The sequence below is a fragment of the Cyprinus carpio genome, chromosome A25 (assembly GCF_018340385.1).
Source record: "Cyprinus carpio isolate SPL01 chromosome A25, ASM1834038v1, whole genome shotgun sequence".
In the NCBI taxonomy this organism is placed as follows: Eukaryota; Metazoa; Chordata; class Actinopteri; order Cypriniformes; family Cyprinidae; genus Cyprinus; species Cyprinus carpio.
This window is the reverse complement of record NC_056596.1, coordinates 18,151,949-18,167,472: the sequence shown is the minus strand read 5'-3', so window position 1 is coordinate 18,167,472 and position 15,524 is coordinate 18,151,949. Positions and strand designations below refer to the sequence as shown.

Below are 15,524 nucleotides of genomic sequence, written 5' to 3'. Positions count from 1 at the left end.
GGAGCTGTACAGTATATGCACATGTACAGGCCCATTTAAAGTTTGGCAAAGAACATCTAAATGATTCAGAGAAGGCTTGGGAGAAAGTGCTGTGTTCAGATGAGACCAAAATTTAGCTCTATGGCATTAATTGGACTCGCTGTGTTTGGAGGGAGAGAAATGCTGACTATGACACCAAGAACACCATCCCTACAGTCAAGCACGTAGGTGGATGCTTTGGGCTGTTTTTCTGCTAAGGGTACAAGACGACTTCACCGCATTGAGGGGCAAATGAACGGGCCCATGTACTGTAAAATTTTAGACGAGAACCTCCTTCCCTCAGCCAGAACACTGAAGATGGGTCATTGATAAGTCTTTAAGGATTACAATGACCTAAATCATACTGCCAAGGCAACAAAGGAGTGGCTCAAGAAGAAGCACATTAAGGTCATGGAGTGGCCTAGCCAGTCTCCAGACCTCAATCCTATAAAAAATCTATGCATCCAGATAAAACTTCAAACTTCCAAATGACAATCAATAAAAAAAAGACATATCTCTGTGCTTGGATGTGTGCAAACTTGGTGACCATTTTTCAAAAAACGTCTTATCTCTGTGCTTGGCAACAATCTTCACCAAACAAAAAACCAAGTCATGCTTTGCTAGCAAATAAAAAATTCACTCAACTAAATGAAAATAAAAATAAAACTCTAAATATAAATATAATTTTTTTTCACCACTTTATTTATATTGTTGATATACTGTCTCTATATGTTAAAAATAAACCTACCATAAAAATTACAGACCCTTAATTTCTTTGTAAGTGGGCAAACTTACAAAATCAGCAGGGGATCAAATAAATATTTTCCCCACTGTATTGAAATCCCCATCCACGGTGCCTGGAATCAAGAATTTTACTGACGATAAAGGCAGGAGCACCCTCAATCATCAGGGAGGGGAGGAGGAGGAACAGAGAAAGAAGGAACATTGGGAGAACGCAAGACCGGCTTAATTATAGAAACATGAAAAGAAACACGAAGGAAAGGATAGGGTAACCTAAGTTACTGGTCACCGGACTGATGACATTAACAATGGGATAAGGCCCGATGAACCTAGGTGCCAACTTATGAGCCAGGTCTCAAAGTGGCAGGTTCTTGGTGGAAATCAAAACCCGTTGCCCAAAAACATACTCCACAAGCCATCCTCTGGTAACGGTCAGCAATGATTTTAGTACATCCCCTGGACCGGATCAGCGCCTCCCTGACCCTCCTCGAGGTACAACGACAGCGCTGAATAAAAGCTTGGACCGAGGGAATGGCTGCTTCAGGACTATGGGAAGAAAACAGAAGAGGTTGGCAACCCAGGCAACACATGAATGGGAAAAGCCCAGTCGAAGACACTGGCAATGAGTTATGAGCATACTCAGCCCATGTTAGCTGCTGACTCCAGGTAGTGGGGTTGTGGGAAGCTAAACATTGGAAAATCCGACTGAGATCCTGGTTTACCCGCTCGGACTGGCCGATGGTCTGCAGATTAAACCCCAACGACAGACTGACAGAGGCTCCAATCTTCTGACAGAACTCCTTCCAAAAATGGGAAATAAACTGGGGACCCCTATCAGATACCACATCCTCCGGAAAACCATGAATCCTGAAGACATGGTCAATGATCACCCGGGCTGTCTCCTTAGCAGAGGGTAGTTTGTGAAGGGCAGTGAAGTGGACCACTTTAGATAAGTGATCCATCATGGTGAGGATCACATTATTGCCACTGGATGGAGGGAGACCAGTAACATATTCCAGGGCAATATGTGACATGGGGTGGGAAGGGATGGGAAGAGGTTGTAACAGACCAGCGGATAGTAAATTATAAGATGCAATCGTCAATTCCCCAGCTGACTTCACCCACCACATGGCCCGTAGGCAAAATAGTACCAGGAGAAGGCGTGTCAACCATGGGAGTGAAGGACGGCTACAACGCATCAGGTTTACCATTTTTGAAGCACCCAAAAAATACTGCCCAGCGAGCCTGTCTGTCATTCAATTGATTAGCCAACCAAAAGAACTCCCAAGTTCCTATGGTCAGTCCACACCACGAAAGGAATAGCCGTCCCCTTAGAGCAAATCGTACCGCCAGCAACTCTTGATTGCCGATGTCGTAGTTTCATTCTGCGTGAAAACAAACGGTGAGAAAAAATGATGGAAGCGAAAGCAACTGGGCATGAAAGGTACACTTCTCCACCTTAAAAAATAACTCAGATTCTCAAGTAGCCACTGAAGCACCTGCCTGCCGTGCTGGATGTGAACCTGGAAGGAAGGAGAGAATATTAAAATTATCTTCCAGATACACAAAAACAAATTTATTGATCATATCTCTCAACACGTCATTGACAAGGGCTTGGAAGATGAACAACCAGTCGTTGGACAACCCGAACCCAAGGAGAATAGACAACCATGAGGCGGGGAAGTGCCTGGGAGGAGATCGAGGAGATCTGAAGTCTGCCCGCAAATCATGGTACATGACAGGAACTCAAGACAAATTGATCTCTGAAGTCTGCCCGCAAATCATGGTACATGACAGGAACTCAAGACAAATTGATCTCTTCCTCCTGAAAAAAAATAAGGAGACAGAAAAGGTGGATCAGAAACAAGGCAGTGTGCATAACAAAATTGACTCCAATTAGAAATAGAATTGTCTGCCCAGTTTATAAGGGGACCATGTAAAGCAAGCCAACCACCCACAAGCAACAAGAGCACTAAGCTACAGGGGATTTATTTAAATAGAGCTCCAGCTCCTCCCAGTGGTTACCAGAGGTATAGTTATAGATTAACTATAGTCCCGAGCTGCCTCTCTTCCACCACACTGACCATATGATTGTGCCATCGATCTCCTCCCACTCTGCCAGCTCCTCAGGATTACACTGACTCGTAGCTACGAGAGTCCTAAACTCAATGGCATAATCAGCCACCGATCTCTTGCCTTCATGAAGGCCCACCAACAGCCTTGAAACCTCCATTCTGGTGTGAAAGCTCAGTGACACTTGCTGCCAAAGTCTTCATAGAAGGACAAGCATTGACCAACTCCTCATGATATAGCTTATTGAAGCTCCACAGCTGATCGTAAAGGAGATCCTTCCACTGTGTCCATGTCTGACCAGTGTTTGTTGTAACAATCTATGGAAGAAAGGACCCAAAAGCAGAAGAATGCTTAACTCCAATTTATTGAAACACAATAATAAACACAGTATGAGCCAAATGGCCCCAGACCAGTTCTGGATTGGGAGGAGACAGCATAATGGTCAAGCAGGTAAAGTCAAAGTCAGGGGCAGTCCACCAATAACCAAATCCAATCCATAAGACGAAAGACAGAGACAGGAAGGTGAGAAGGTGAGGCAAGGCACAGGCAGATCAATCCAAACAAACCAAATCCAAAACTCAAAACACACACACGAACACAACAGCACCATAATACAAAAACAAAAAAAGAAAAAACAACAACCTCAAAGTCAGTAACAGACCTTTAGGTCAGCAGCACATAACAGAATGTTAAAAATAAAAATTCAAATAAAGTTATATTTTGGGTAAAAATAAAGTTAGTAGAATGTAGTAAGTATTTTTTATTTTTTTTTGTGACCTATAAATAACATTATGATTACAACACGAAAACTGGACAGTTCAACATTTTAGAAACATTTCAAAACAATGTTCATACAACGTTTATATAACCTAAATTTGTTACCTAGGTAGCAACCACCTCAAACTGCCTAGCAACCTCATTGCAAAACACCAACCCCCCCAGAACACCTTAGCAACCACATACAGTATCGCGAAAGTGCAGAAAACGTGAGTAGTGAAAATACGCAATGGAGTTTAATTTATATGGACTCTGAATGATCCAAGTGGAATGGATTTGAGGAAGCAGCAGTGTTGAAGTCAAGGGTAAAATGCAGAATGGTGTTTAATTTATTAGGACACTCCTCAAGTGGAATGGATTTGACTGACATTGCTCTGAAAAGTGAACAGACATATGTGCTAAATTAGAGATGGTAAAAAAGAGAGAGAGTCCAAAATAACATTTCTCAAAAAAAGTGGACACGGATCTTGTCCCACCCACATCAAGCATAAATAACACACGCCAGCGTAAGCCAAAACCAAAGCCCTCAGACTGTTTTTTTTTTTTGTGTTATGTGGTAGATTCTTACACACATAAAACATCGCAGGACAACTACAGTGAAACATGCAGTATGTTGACATGCTCTTATTGCCGAGGTGATTTGAACATGAATGTTCAGTCAGGAAAAGCATGTCTTGATTTTAGCGATCGGTCTCTCCTGCGGTGGCTGGAAATATGTGCATATGTGCTGACGCTGCTCATTTTGCACAGCGGGAGGAAGAAAGAGACAGACAGACAAAGAGAGAGACAGCCAAGAGTGCAGCTTCATGCTGAGAGGAAAATAATGTATCCCAACATGACAGACTTTTCCTCAAACATGTAGGTTATTGCCTACCACTTTAAACTGCTGGTGAACAACAAGCTGGTGTTCATTCAAAATGTCACATAAAAACACTGACATATTTTAGCTCCTAGAGTAAATGCTGCACAGAAAACAAGTAATAACATGACTTGAAGGTAAAGTGTGCCTTTTTTAGGGTAGTACTTTCTTCTATCCTGATGTGCAAAGCCAGCTATAACAATTGAAGATGGAGGGAGTGTCTGGGAAACAGTCATTACTGCTTGCTAAGTGGTGAATGACATCATTCATTTGCCCTATATATTTATTCAAACATACATTAAACATGAAATTTCTACATGCAATGTTTTGCATACACATTCTATAATAAGAATGTTCTGAATTAAAATTTAGAAATAGAATTGGTATTTTTGAGGGACATAAAGTGTGTGCAACAATTCAAGCAAAATGTGTTAAATGTGTTTTTTTTTTTGTTTGTTTGTTTTGTATATGATTACAATTTGATTAATACAAAAATGCATGATTTTTAGGAGAAGAGAAAAAAACCTCCCTAAAATTAATGTTCAGTAGCATGTAAGTAGATTGTATGAAAATATATGATGAGAGCACTGTAAAGAAAAGAGTCCCATTTAGCAACTTTTTATTAGCAACTGCCTTTTTCAAGACCTGTAAAAGCTTGAGTGGGGTATTGTTTTATGTCATAGGAAAGAAAAACCAAAAAAAAAACAAAAAAAAAAAACAACATGAAAATATCTAGAGCTCGTGTTAACCACAGACCTTATTTCAGGTATTTAACCAAAAAAAAAAAAAAACACTGTAAATTTTGACTGTGATACCAGAAGTGCAAAAATTCTAATTTGTTTCCAGATTTAAGGACTCATTTCTGCAGCATTTTATTTTGAGCCACAGAAATTACACATTTCATTTCTACAAGCATTTCATTCAGCGTTATTCACAGAATTTTCCTTTTATTTCTAGGTATGACCTCGACTCGAAGAGTGAAAACCTGTCCAAACATGTAAGTGTTTTCCTGTAAATGTAAAACTGATGCACACAATGTGTGTGTGTGTGTGTGTGTGTGTGTGAGAGAGAGAGAGAGAGAGAGAGAAAGAGAGAGTGGGTTGAACTAGAAGACTTTATAGTTATAGTTTTTTCTTGTGTTGTGTATGTGGCCCTACAGACACCTCGTTTAACCCTCATCATGGGGTTTTTTCCTGATTTATCCAAGCATTCTGAGGGGTCAGAACCCTGGGTCACTCTATATCCCACAATGCACCTGTGGGATTGATGTTCAGAGATGCTGGACACAGTCATTCTAACCAGCGCTCTCAGGAGATTGTCTGCTTTTTTCAGTCCTGCCTTTCCATCTGCGAAACTTTCTGCCATTCCCTCATTTTATTACTCTTAAAATGTGTTCTTGTCCCAGGCTCATGATAATCTAATATGAAGTGAAGTAAACCATTTCAATATTTAATTTTACTTAAATTTTTCACACATTTTCTTGTGTATTGGTTCATGTGCCCCATGCCATGACCATTCATTCATTCATTCATTCATTCATTCATTCATTTGTTCATTCATGTATGCATGTATCTATGAGTTAGTGTATAGAGTGTAAGTGTGGAACATGCTTGAAATGAAATATTAGACATAATTTATGAAGAAATCATAAACATCAAGGTAAATGTTACTTTATTATCATTATATCAATTTAAGTAGCATAATTATAACAATAATATTGTTATATTCTTTCTAATCGGGCTGTGATTATGTGAACTAAAAGTTGAATTAAAGTCCTTTTTTAATTAAAATCTGCCATATTAATTTAAATAAATAAATAAATCCTTTGAAATGTCCACCACTTACTGTTAGCAGCCAAAATACATCATTTGAGAGATGCAGAATTCCAAATATGCACCACAAATTCATTTACAGATTTGCATGGTCTACAAGACTTCTTAAAGGTTGGCATCTAAGAAATGAGATGACATGGAAGATTGAACATGAACTTTACATTGAAAATGAAATGTTCGTTTTACATGTTCATTTGTGATCGAGAGAATGTTGTTCACATATCGTTTGCACTGGAGAACAAATACTAGCTTCAAGGCATGAAACATTCAAACCCATTTAACTTCCATAATGCAACATATGTCTGAGCACAGATTGATTTTGTCTTGATTTTATCCATTGAAGTTTAAAATACATTCCTGATCAAATCAATTTGTGCATATTGTTACAAACATTAAGTGAGTTTCATCAGCATTCTGCCCTGAAACATCTAATGTAACTAAGGCTTTATAATATTATGAACATAATATTAACCATTAATATACTAGCTTACATTTCATGATAAATAAATGTCCATTCTGACTTCATGTTGACTTGAATTTGTACTGAGATATCAGGCACCTTATCTTGAACTCATATGCTCTAAAATCATGAAGTGTGAGTAATTCTCCCCATCCTGCTGTCTGTGTGTGTTTACAGGACTTCCTGGGCCAGATGTGCTGTACTCTCGGAGAGGTGGTGGGCTCTCAGGGTAGTCGTATGGAAAGATCGCTTGTGTAAGTCCTGCGTTTGAACTACACACTTCACTGAATCACAGTGTGTTGAAAAAGATTTCAGTTCTTACCTAACATGTTTTCATTTTGGGTTTATCTGTTTATATGGGCAGATAATGCAGTAAAATTTTACTGTATGAAAGAAGAACATATTCATGTTCATTTTTTTCTGCATACATATTGTGTCATTTGGCTAAACTTGAAAAAATAATCTAATCTGGATCAGTTTTTAAAATGGCTTTCTATGAATTTGCATACCCTGGAAACTGCTTTTCAGTTGTGCAAGAAAGTTTTTTTTAAAGAACTGAACCCCATTCCTGAACCAAATTTTTAAATGTGTTCAGTTTACTACTACGTTTTTGAAACAACAAAGTTTATGAAGTTTATGAAGCGATCTCTTGGAGGATCCTTAAAAATGTTAATCAGGATAAGGGAGAGTTTTATCCCTTACTATTAATTAAACTTGTAATGTGTAGTTAAAATACTTTCATGTTCATTTAATCAGTCCTGCGGTTTGACGCCCCCACAAAACAGAGATTTTCAGCATTAATGAGCATTAAATAAGCTTGACTTGAGTGACCCTTAACCCTTGAGTGGGACTGACTGTCAAAATTACTGAATAGTATCAAAATAAAAAACAGAATATTTCAAATTGTATTATAATTATTATGCTTTTTTTCATGGACCATTTAGTGAGAGACTACATGGAATATTTGACTTACAGTAATTTGTCACATCGCATTTTAAATGAACTATGGAAATTCATATGAATTAATTTTTGATTATGTGTCCATTCCTGACAGAGACACATTTACATGGCACATCTCTGTGTTGATATAAACCAATGCAGGAGTAATTCTCAAGCAGTTAAAGGGTGAAAATATTTTTAATGAATCCTGAGGGATTTCTATTTATCCAGTAAAAGTCCATTCCAAAACTTTCCACCAAAAGACATGGTAAAATGTAAAAACACAATCACTTTACATGATGAACAGATTTAATGTAGGCCTGTATTCACACACAATATAAACTGTGAACAGCACACATACATAGAGCGCTTCAAATGTGCTAAACTGAAGCTCATTTGTGTTTCAAAGATGAACCAACATCTTACGAATTTGGAGCAACAAAGATGACAAACATTTTTATTTTTGGGTGAACTTCCCTTTAAGATCATTGTTGGGGAGTAAAATAACAACACTACTAACTTAAAGGTGAAGTGTGTTATTTTTGTGCCACTTAGAGTGACCCAGTTGAACTGTAACAATAATAATGCTTTTAAAAGTTTTTTTGATTGCTTTATTTATACTATTAATATTACACATCTTTAAATAATATGTCTCCGTAGTTAGATTCAATGTAATTCAAATGTAGAAATTCCCTCGTAAATAGTTTTAATGTATTGAGTGTAATTATGTTCTGGCATATTCACCCAGTAAGTACGCATAAATATGAGTGAAATTTGGGAATGTCTCCATGCCACACATGTGATATCAGGTTAATTAAAAAAGAAGCTTGACTGAAGTTTGAACTGCTTTTAAATATGATTAGCTTGTAGCTTTGAACTACACTGGTGATACTCTCTCTCTCTCTCTTTATTTTTCATTGTAAGTAATTCCTGGTAGATGGCTGCACATTCAGGTTAATTTAGGAGAGTGCCTCAGAGGACATGTGTAGATCCAGAGCAGATTAAAGACACGTCTTCAGTTAGCAGAGATCTGCTCCTCTAACCTCTATAACATAACCCACAAATACTTAGTGGAATTGAAACAAGCACTCAAGGCAGCACATAAGTAAGGCAGAAGTTTGTTCTCTCATCAAATCATCTTCAAAATTTTTCATCGTTCATCTTTGTCAGGCACTTGCACAGGATGCTGAAGTGTTGGGTCCATACAATTTAAATTCAATTCCGGCTTGGGCTTCTTGAGTGTAGTCTTATATAAGAGCACAGCAAACACTCATGCAGTCGTCTGTCTGCTTCTACAAACAATCATTTATTTATGCAGCACAGATACATGCATTCATAACAGTTGAAGGGGGACAATCACTCATTAATGTTCACTCATTCACACAGCATGGGCTGAACATACTGTATGCATGTACTTAACACAGTCAGCATATTTACTAATTACTCCTTTAACAAGCACGTTCCTCCAAAGCAAATTTCTGTTGTTTAGTACACTTAAAACAGGATCAGTCCTCCTGGAGTAAGGTAAGGTTAAGTGTCCAGGACGTCCTTTTGTAGAACTGTTTTGTTGTGTGTTCCCGAAGTGGTAGTTGTCAAGAACAATATTGATTGGGCTTCTTCAGTAATACACAATGTTCCTTCTTACTTTAGAGGCATTCCTGGCAAGAACTGTGGAACTATTATTGTGAAAGCTGAAGAACTTGGAAATTGCAGGGTGCGTCATCTGACTTTGACTTATCTTCTCGTCTTTTCTCTTCTCTCCTAGTCTCTCCTTAACTTTTCTTGTCCCTTTTTATCTTCTCCTCGCTTCTCTCCTATCCATGTGTAATGTTATTTTGTCTCTTGTTGTATGATCTATTGTTTTTTTTTCTTTTCTCATTGTCTTGTCTCTTCTTGTCTCATTTATTCTCTTCACGTTTTGTGTTGTCTTGTCTAGTCTTCTTGTCTCGTTTCTTTTCATCTAGGTTTTTTGTCTTATCTTCTTTATTGTCTCATTTGCCTTGTCTCTTCTTGTCTCATTTATTCTCTTATCTTCATGTCTTGCCCTGTCCCATGTCTTCTTTTCCTGCCTCAATTCATCTCATATCTAGTCTTTTTTGTCTTTTCTTGTCTCATTTATTCTCTTCACATATTGTCTCATTTCTTCTCATCTAGTTTTTTTTGTCTCCTCTTGTTTTCTTGTCTCATTTATTCTCTTTACATCTTGTCTCATGTCTTCTTTACCTGTCTAATTTCTTCTTATCTAGTATTTCTTTCTTGTCTTCTTTTGTGGTCTCATTTGTCTCATCTCATTTATTCTATCCCCTTCATGTCTTGTCTCATGTCTTCTCTTCCTGTCTCATTTCTTCTCATCTAGACTTTTTTGTCTCCGCTTGTTTTCTTGTCTCATTTGTCTTGTCTTGTCTCTTCTCATCTCATTTATTCTCTTTATGCCTTGTCTCATGTCTTTTCTTCCTGTCTTGCTTCTTCTCATCTCTTCTCATCTTTGTCTTGTCTTCTTTATTGTCTAATTTGTCTCTTCTTGTCCCATTTATTCTCTTCTCTTCATGTCTTGCGTTGTCTCATGTCTTCTTTCCCTGCCTCATTTATTCTCATATATAGTCTTTTTTGTCTCTTCTTGTCTCATTTATTTTCTTCACGTTTTGTGTTGTCTCATGTCTTCTCTTCCTGTCTTGTTTCTTCTCATCTAATGTTTTTGTCTTGTCTTCTTTAATTGTTTTATTTGTCTTGTCTCTTCTTGTCTCATTTATTCTCTTCGCATCTACCATTGTCTCATGTCCTCTTATCTTGTCTCATTTCTTCTCATCAAGTCTAATTCTGTCTGTTTTTTTCTTGTCTGTTAGTGTCTTTTCTTTTATCTTCTTGCTTTGTCTCATATCTTATTTCATATAGCCTCTTACTTTTTCATTTCTTGTCTCTCTCCCATATTTCTTCTTGTCTAGTTTCTTCTCTTCTTGTCTCATCTCATCTTTTTATGTGTGGCATTCTCTCATTGTCTTATCTCTTTTTGTCTCTTCTGTTCTCCTCTTTTCTCTTTGTAATTTTTTACTGAACATTATCATATAATCTGCACTTATGTTCTTTTTTTAATCAGGAGTCAGTATTGATGCAGTTTTGTGGCAACAAACTGGACAAAAAAGATTTCTTTGGAAAGTCAGACCCTTTCTTGGTCTTTTACCGTAGCAATAAAGATGGAACGTAAGTTTTTATTTTTCTTCCAATAGAATGTGCAATTTATTTTTCTTTATATCAGTACTTATATCAGATTTATAACAGATTTTACATTTGATGTTTTAAGTATATAATGTGGTCATGTTTGAGATTGAAATTGGATGTCTCATTTAATGTCTTGTCTTTAAACCTGGTCTTGGTATTCTATGACACATTTTGACTTGCAGTAAATGATGCATGTGTGATGTGACCTATTTAAGACCCCATTTCACACTGACTGATTCTCACCTCCCATGTTGTGGTTCCTCCTCTTTGACGTGTCCTGTTTCTCAGATTTACCATCTGTCATAAGACGGAGGTGGTTAAAAACACGCTGGACCCTGTATGGCAGGCCTTCAAGATCCCAGTCAGAGCACTGTGTAATGGGGACTATGACAGGTGGGTCAAAAATTAGACCTCTGAGCTTCAAAGACATTTATTCCTGTGATCAAAGCTGAATTTTCAGCATCATTACTCCAGTCTTCAGTGTCATATGATCCTTCAGAAATCATTCTAATATGCTGATTTGGTTCTAAATTCAAAATAAATTATATATATATATATATATATATATATATATATATATATATATATATATATATATATATATATATATTATTTATTTTATTTTATTTTATTTTATTTTTTATTTTTTTTTTGAGTACTGGTGGTGGTTGAGTAGATCCCCCCTCACATTGTAAAGCACTTTCAGTGTCTAGAAAAGTGCTATATAAATGCAACAAATTATTATTATTATTGTTATTACTATTATTATTATTTTTTTTTACCAATTTCTTAATTTGTTAGTTTAAAAAAAAAAAAAAATCTTGCTGACCCCAGACTTCTGAAAAGTAGTGTATTTGTTTATGTTAGGGTGACCATACATCCACTTGTTCCATCCTGGCCAGGATTTCTATATTGCCTAAAATATCCAGGTTTTGGCTTTAATTTCCCTGTTTTCATACTTGCTAGAGGAAATTATTGAAAAGTAGTTTGATCATTAACATGCAGGCAATGTACATAATTGACCAACCTGGCATGTAAGACGGTGGGATTTGCAGAGAACAGTCAAAGCGATGCAAATACGTTTACATATTAGGTGTGTTCAACTTGAAGCAGCACTGCGCAGTCCAATCGGTGTATGACACCAAAGTTCCACAAGAACTATAGAGAGCAGACTCTCCTTATGCTTCCGAATCACTCTCGCAGTACTTTGATGTCACACACCGATCTGTCTGTGCAGTGCCGCTTCAAAACAAAGCCAAAACCTGGATATTTTAGGCAATATAGAAATCCTGGCCAGGACGTGTCGGGGAAAAAGAGGACGTATGGTTACCCTATTTATGTGTCAACCCTGTTACAATTCTCTTATTAAAATAATAAACTACTCCATTAAAAAAAATGTCGGAATGACTTCATTTCAGATGAATTTAACATATTTTTAATTACTTTACCTTATTGATTTTATGTTTGCCAGTTGGCAATGATATTAAAATGTCAACCCAGTTACAAAGATATTTAGTAAAAGATATGTTCAGTTAATATAAACAATGTTGTGACCTTGACCACAAGATTAAAATTTAATTAATCTAATTTAATTGTAAAATTGTCAAGCCTGTTTCCAATCTGAACGCACACACACAAAATATATTAACTCAGCCTGAGATGGTATAATTTATCAAAAATTGAAGACTGTCAGTGTACGGTGTGTACCAGGAATAGGACTGAAGAATCAGAGTGCAATTCAAACATGGAATACTTTAATAAACCACTCAGGAACCAGGAGACGATGATAACACAACTAAACATGACAGAGAACGGACAAAGACTAAGGGAGAACTGAGGGCTTATAAGCAAGAACCAAACAAAGGGAACTAATAAGATGATTAATTAATACAGGTGGAAACTAATGAACTAATCAGGGAACAATGGAAAACGAGGTCAAGGCAGGCGAACAGAAACACAGGGAAATCTAAACAGAAACTAAACGTGACAAAGACATTATTTGTCTGATAGAATGTTTAAAATCTTTAAAGAAATTTACTTAACCTTTAAAAAATTTACTTAACATCAAAATAGAGTGACCTATATAATACATGTTTTCAATGACTGAACTTTCTTTTCTTTTCTGCAGAGCAATAAAAATTGAGGTGTATGACTGGGACAGAGATGGAGGGTAAGAAAGAAACAATCATTTTGTTATACTGAAGATAAAATGCATCAATATAAGGAATGAGACAGTGTGTGTGTGTGTGTGTGTTTTCAGTCATGACTACATCGGGGAGTTCAGCACCAGCTACAGGGAGCTCTCTAAAGGCCACTCTCAGTTTACTGTGTGGGAGGTGAGCCACTCTCATTTTCCTCATGTATATTTCACACACTTCTGCCTAAAATATCATAAACATCTTTTAAAAATATCCTAGCTTTTAATGCAGACATTAACATTACTTCATGAGTGTGTGGTTGAGGCCTAAGGAACAGTGCTGGGGAGTAACTAAAAGTATTGAAGCTACTTATTATTTGTAGCATTGGAAAATATTTTTGTCAATTAGTTTTTCTAATTAAAACCTGTAGTTTTAAAATAAATGTTTAAATGTTTTAGTTAGCTACATGAACATTTACATATCTAATTTAATATGATGTTAAATGTACTCATATACATATAACTCTTTTGGGAACTGTGTCTGCATTTACGTTCTTGAGTAAATTATGTTTCTGGCCTTTCTGTGACATTTTGTCCCCCATTCCTGTGAAATCTCATCTTTTGTATGACCTCCACATCACTGAAGCATAAATCAAACCCATAAGAGACAAGAACACTTATCAAAACTGACCGCAGCACAAGAACCTTAGATAACAGCGAGAGGTCTATCCCATGTAGTCAAACGTTCATCTCCACCAAGAGCTTCTGACAATCTAGTTTTTTGACACAATCAGTATCCTCTTTGCTGTGGTTAAATTTCTTGCCACAAAATTCACACATTCTTAAAAGAAAAGAAAAGAAACAACTGTATATATATATATATATATATATATATATATATATATATATATATATATATATATATACACACACACATACACAGATCACCATTTGAGATTCAGCAACATTCTGTGTCGGACACTGCTGTATTTCTGCAGGTGCTGAACCCCAAGAAAAAGAAAAAAAAGAAGAAATATCAAAACTCAGGAACCGTGAGTGAATTTTGAACTAGATCCTCCAGTTTCATTAATGAAAAAAAAAGAACAAAAGAAACGAATACATGCTTTTTCTAACAAACAAACATCCTTATTGGTAAGACTTCTTATAGAAGTTCCTACATTATATCTTCATAAGCAATGCACAATGCCTACATAAGCTGTGCATATGAATATTCATAAATGCTGATGTGGCTCATCATTGGTTTGCCCTGATTCCGTGACTCTAGAGAGTTACATCATCACGCTGAGCATGAATATTGATATGACATTTATGATTAAAGTATGCATTGCTTATTGAAAGTGTGATGATTCCCTTTAGGACTCTACATAGGAAGTGTTACCAAACTTTCATGTTGACAGGTCACTCTGCTGTCCTGCTTCATTGATGTTGAGGTTACGTTCCTGGACTACATCAAAGGAGGGTCAGTATTTGTGTGTGTGTGCACTTCAATCCTTTTGAACAATATTATCGAATCGTCTTAATTACATACCATAATTTTATACCAGATGAAAGCTATAAATACCTATAACTGACAGTGAAGATGTATATTTATTTCTAATTAAAATCTATATTTTACTGGTAAATACATTTTTTTGTGTGTGTGTTTATATATAACAGTATGCAATGATGCCTCTATTACTAACGTAACCCTCGTTCCCTGATGGAGGGAACAAAGACATTCTGTCAAAGTTCTGACACTAGGGGTTGCTCTTGGGAGGATTTGCACACCTGGCCATGCTCAGACATCTGGTTATACTACAAGGGGTTCGTGTGCTGTTATGAAAGTTATTCTTCTAGTGATGGACAACAGCGGTCCACTGTTCACTAAAGGGAAACTAAAAATTGGACCCATTATCACACAAACAGCACACATTATCACCTCAGAATGAAAAGGCACTGAATGAAGCTCTACACCCACACCCTAACAGTCATCTAGATTCATCTGTCTGTACTCAGAACTTAAGATGCAACTGGTTCCATGCACAGCCCACAGCCCAAGGTTCTACATATGTCTGCTAATGAGGCACTTTTCACTAAGGCCGAAGAGGCAGCGACACCCCTAGTTGAGTGCGCCCTCACTTCCAAAACCTCAGGCTTGATATGCCAGTAGAATTGCTTCCACAATCCAATGGGATATTTTCTTTCCCTTTCTGCTGTCCCCCAAAGTAGACAAAGAATAGTTCAGATTGCCTGAAACTGTGTGTATAGTTTGAGATATGTGTAAAGCACGCACTGGGCACAACAAAGAAAAGGCTGGGTCTCCCTCATCAGGAGGCAGTGCTTGCAGAGTTAAAATTTGATCCCTGAACAGGGTAGTGGGAATGTAGCCGGGCCTGGGTCTCAGAACCATGTGAGAGTCTGCCGGCCTGAACTCCAGACACATTTCATTAATGGAGAGAGCTGGAAAATTCC

General features: G+C 37.0%; 1 protein-coding gene across 3 annotated transcripts in view; it reads left to right on the top strand.

Moving 5' to 3' along the window:
• LOC109070208 (copine-8-like) overlaps positions 1–15,524 on the top strand; it is a 58,935-nt gene that overhangs the window by 19,848 nt on the left and 23,563 nt on the right. For 2 of the 3 annotated variants that reach the window (XM_042715767.1, XM_042715768.1), the window contains exons 5-13: positions 5,426–5,465; positions 6,938–7,014; positions 9,350–9,413; positions 10,794–10,897; positions 11,204–11,308; positions 13,044–13,085; positions 13,176–13,251; positions 14,051–14,104; positions 14,471–14,532. In XM_042715767.1, coding sequence (XP_042571701.1) covers positions 5,426–5,465; positions 6,938–7,014; positions 9,350–9,413; positions 10,794–10,897; positions 11,204–11,308; positions 13,044–13,085; positions 13,176–13,251; positions 14,051–14,104; positions 14,471–14,532 — 624 coding nt within the window. Of the gene's footprint in view, positions 1–5,425; positions 5,466–6,937; positions 7,015–9,349; positions 9,414–10,793; positions 10,898–11,203; positions 11,309–13,043; positions 13,086–13,175; positions 13,252–14,050; positions 14,105–14,429; positions 14,533–15,524 lie in introns of all 3 variants that reach the window. The other variant, XR_006153638.1, reaches the window with a different exon arrangement.